Here is a 3,907-nt window from a genome sequence, read left to right on the forward strand (position 1 = left end):
AGATGGCAGAAGCCCCTTCAGACAACCGAGTTAATACCGCGGCCCCTGATGGTCATGACTCCTCAATGCGCGTGTGCAACTTCACCAAAATGGCAGCCCTATACCCCCTTCTACGGGAGCAGGGAGAGGTAAAGTCTATTCCTCCCCTACCTAGAGGATCGAAGAAGATTATTATGCCTTGGACAGCGTGCCGCCCTTTACCAAAATGGCAGATAACCTGCGCCTTGCATGTGGTTAGTAAGTTGTCGACTTTGCAGCGTAAAGTCTGTGGCGATTTCCTTTACCAAGATGGCGAGCACACGCCTTCGCGTAGAGGCGCAGTAATCAGTGTGGAATAATTCCCTATCAAAACATCACCTCATTCCTCACTCCTCCCTGCCAAAATCCCCCCCGTCGCTCCGCCTTCACCAAAACGACAGATGCTGTTCACACTGCAAAGACGGAGCGGGGGGTCTTCCTTTACTAAGATGGAGGATACGCCCCACCCTGTTTGTGTGGTGATGGTCAGTGTGGTCTATCCTTTACTAATATGGCGAAGATACCCACACCCCTTTGTTGTTGGGGGTAGGGGTGTGCTGTATATCCTATACCAAGATGGCGGTGCCGGTGTGGTGATTCCTCTCCCCATGGCTGTCCGTCCTGAGCTCCGGCTCTGCCGGCGCTTCCCTCTTCACCTCCACCCGCTGCAGGTTCTCACCCCGGCAGTGGCCTTCAGTTCCGGGTCCCGGCCCAGCGCAGGCTCTCACTGGGTCCTCTGCCTGAGAAGCGGCACGTCCTGGGCCCCGAATCCAGGCCTTTTCATCTCCGCCACCGTCAGCGAGGAGGAGCCTCCCGAGGCCAGGCCGGGGCCGGGCCCTGAGCCTGAGCCGGAGCCTGAGCCTGAGGAGGAGCCTCCCGAGGCCGGGCCAGGGCCGGGGCCGGGGCCCGAGGAGGAGCCGCCCGAGGCCGGGCCGGGGCCGGGGCCCGAGGAGGAGCCGCCCGAGTCCGGGCCGAGGCCTAAGGAGGAGCAGCCCGAGGCTGGGCCCCGGGGGCAGGTTACTGGAGTCCCCCTCCGCATCTACACCAGCAAGCTGTTTCCCAAACATTACGGGTTATGGATGGAGGAGAATGTGGAGGAGGAATCCCAGGGGCTGCGAGATGATGGGTTTGGTGCCCAGGCCTGCCTGAGGGTCTCTGTGATACACTCAGTGCCCACCCTGACCAAGGTGGTGCTAGGTGCCCGCACCAGGGCCAGCTTGTGCTGGGCTGGCTCACACAACTTTGCCAATGGCCTGCTGCTCCTGATATGCCAGCAGCATCAGATCCTGCTGAGGCAGGGTGATGTTCCCATTATACCTTACCACCCCCTATTCGGGGAGGACAGCAGCGAAGTCTTTACCAATCTGATGGACCTGGTGGTCCTGGAGTGTCAGCCTGTTCTGCAAGGAGTCCTGTCCGTTAACACTAGCCTGGTACTCACTGAATTCAGGGAGTCCGGTCAGCTGCCCTGTACCGAGCTGCAGCCATTCAGGCTGCTCCAGCCTCTTTGCGTTTCTGATTTTGCCCATTACACGAGTGGAGTTTGGGGGACAGGCTTTGGGATGGAGCATGGAAAACCGCTGGACTCTGACATGATGACTTTTCTGCGGGCCCTGGAGTGCAGGCTGGAGGTTACCGTGGTGGATGTGCCTGCACTGCTCGACAGCGGGAAGCTTCGACCCCGAGCTGTGGCTGGGCAACCCAGCGGCCTGGATGCTGATAACCTGCTAGTCCTAACCAAATCATCTCTGCAGTGCCTCGGTCTTTTCAACCACGAGTGGGTCCTCGTCTCGTTGCTGGAACTGGCAGTGGAGCGGGAGCAGAGGGCTATGCGTGCAGAGCTTGACACAGAGCAGCCCAATCGGAAAGGGGAACCAGGAGCCTACAGCAGTCCTGGGCTGACGGGAGGCAGCCCCGATCAGTGGCTGCATGGACGGCTTGCCTCTGTGGTTGTGGTGGATGTGGCTAACAGTGCCCAGCTGGAGCTGGCAGAGAACACAGCGGCAATCTCGCACACGCTTTGGTTTAACGTTTCCAATGGGGCCCCAATCCCCATCGCCAATAGGACGCTGAAAATCAAGGTGGGGTGCTGGAAGTTGGGTTGGGGAGAGGGAGAGAGGTGGGATGGGGGGAAGGGGAAGGTGGGAGTGCCATTTCTCTGATCCTTCATTATGGAAAGTTGTGAGCGGGCCCCTAAGAACAGTTTCACAGTTCACCAGTGTCCTTGAGAAAGCAGAGGTCACTGTTACACTCTAGTGTGACCAGACTGTGCCCTTACTCCCGACATACAATATACTCCCAATAGATCAGGTCAGGTTTTTGCAAAGATCTGTAGCTTGCGCTGTGGGTGAGGTGTTGACTTGCTTGCCGAGCTGGCTTCTTGTTCAGACGTTTCGTCACCATGCTAGGTAACATCGTCAGTGAATCCTCCATTGAAACAATGTTGTTCTACTCCGCTTGGAATTTATACTGTCTGATACATTATGGTGAGTAGTGTCATTTCTGGTTTTAATCTGTACGGGTTTGTACTTGGAGTCCAATTGTATATGTTTGTTGATTGCATTATGGGTTAAAAACCATGCCTCGAAGAATTCCTGTGCGTGTCAATGTTTGGTACTACTCACCATAACGGAATAGGCAGTATAAATTCGAGGCAGAGTAGAACCACGTTGCTTCATCAGAGGTTCCACTGACAATGTTACTTAGCATGGTGACGGAACATCTGAACGAAAACAAGCCAGCTCAGCGGGCAAGTCAACAACCTCAGATCAGTTGCAGATATGGGCAGAGAAATGGCAGATGGAGTTTAATCCGGGTAAGTGTGCGGTGCTGCACTTTGGGAGATCAAATGTTAAGGAAAAGTGTACAGTTAATGACAGGACCCTGAACAGCATTGATGTAAAGAGGGATCTTGGGGTTCAAGTCCATAGCTTCCTGAAAATGGCTGTGCAAGTAGATAGGGTGGTAAAGAAGGCTTATGGCATGCTTGTCTTTATTGGTCAGGGAACTGAGTACAAAAGCATTTAAAGTGAGAGGGGGAAAAGTTCAGAGGAGATACAAGGGGCAAGATTTTACACAGAGAGTGGTAGGAGTGTGGAACGCATTGCCAGGGGGGTGGTGGAGGCGGATACAACAGGAGCTTGTAAGAGATTTTTAAACAAGCATATGAATGTGCAAGGAATGTAGGGATATGGACCAAGGGCAGGCAGAAGAGATCAGTTTAAATTGGCATTATGTTTGGCCCAACATTGTGGGCCGAAGGGCCTGTTCCTGTGCTGTACTGTTCTATGTTCTGTACACTGTAGGCCATTCACAGGAAAATGAGGAAGCTATCTAGCTTCTTGGGTCTGTTGCACAGGAATAAGAGGAGGTCATTTAGGCTTTTATGTCTGTTAAAGAGGTTCGGAACAAGGCTATTCAGCTCCTAATGTAGTTAGTGCAGACTGGCTGTGCGGTCCACAGGATGGAGCTGCAGCTCAGTCATTCCGTTGCTCAGCTGACTGACTCAATGCTGAAGGTAGCTTGTTGTGTTGCAGCGATTTTATCAGACATCCGGTGTGAGCAAACAGCTGAAGGATAGTCGTTCGGCCCTATCTGTCCCTCCACTGGCAAATGAACTACATGTAAAAGTCATCTTCTCTCCAACATACAATGCCAGAGCTGTGTACGATGGTCTGCTGTTTGAGCATTTTAAAACACCAAGGTTAGTGCTTACGCGATATGAGAGTGCGGACAGTTTCAGTACAGCCAAGTATTCCCGTGGATCCACCCTGTCAGAACCGACATTCCCGTGGATCCACCCTGTCGGAGCCGATATCTTCCAGGTTCCCCAGTGATATTCCTGTGGATCCACACTGTTGGAGCTGATATCGGAGATAACAAGGTGTAG

The 3,907-nt window shown here is 53.6% G+C and overlaps 1 protein-coding gene across 1 annotated transcript in view; it reads left to right on the forward strand.

The window, feature by feature from the left end:
• Positions 1 to 596: 596 nt before the first annotated feature.
• Positions 597 to 3,907, forward strand: part of LOC109939108 (peroxisome assembly factor 2-like) — a 29,403-nt gene continuing 26,092 nt past the window's right edge. Inside the window, exons 1-2 of the mRNA XM_048596602.1 lie at positions 597 to 2,099; positions 3,555 to 3,721. Of these exons, the coding sequence (XP_048452559.1) occupies positions 627 to 2,099; positions 3,555 to 3,721 (1,640 nt within the window). The 5' untranslated portion in view covers positions 597 to 626. The remainder of the gene's footprint in view (positions 2,100 to 3,554; positions 3,722 to 3,907) is intronic.

The sequence above is a fragment of the Rhincodon typus genome, chromosome 5 (genome assembly GCF_021869965.1).
Source record: "Rhincodon typus isolate 14 chromosome 5, sRhiTyp1.1, whole genome shotgun sequence".
Lineage (NCBI taxonomy): Eukaryota > Metazoa > Chordata > Chondrichthyes > Orectolobiformes > Rhincodontidae > Rhincodon > Rhincodon typus.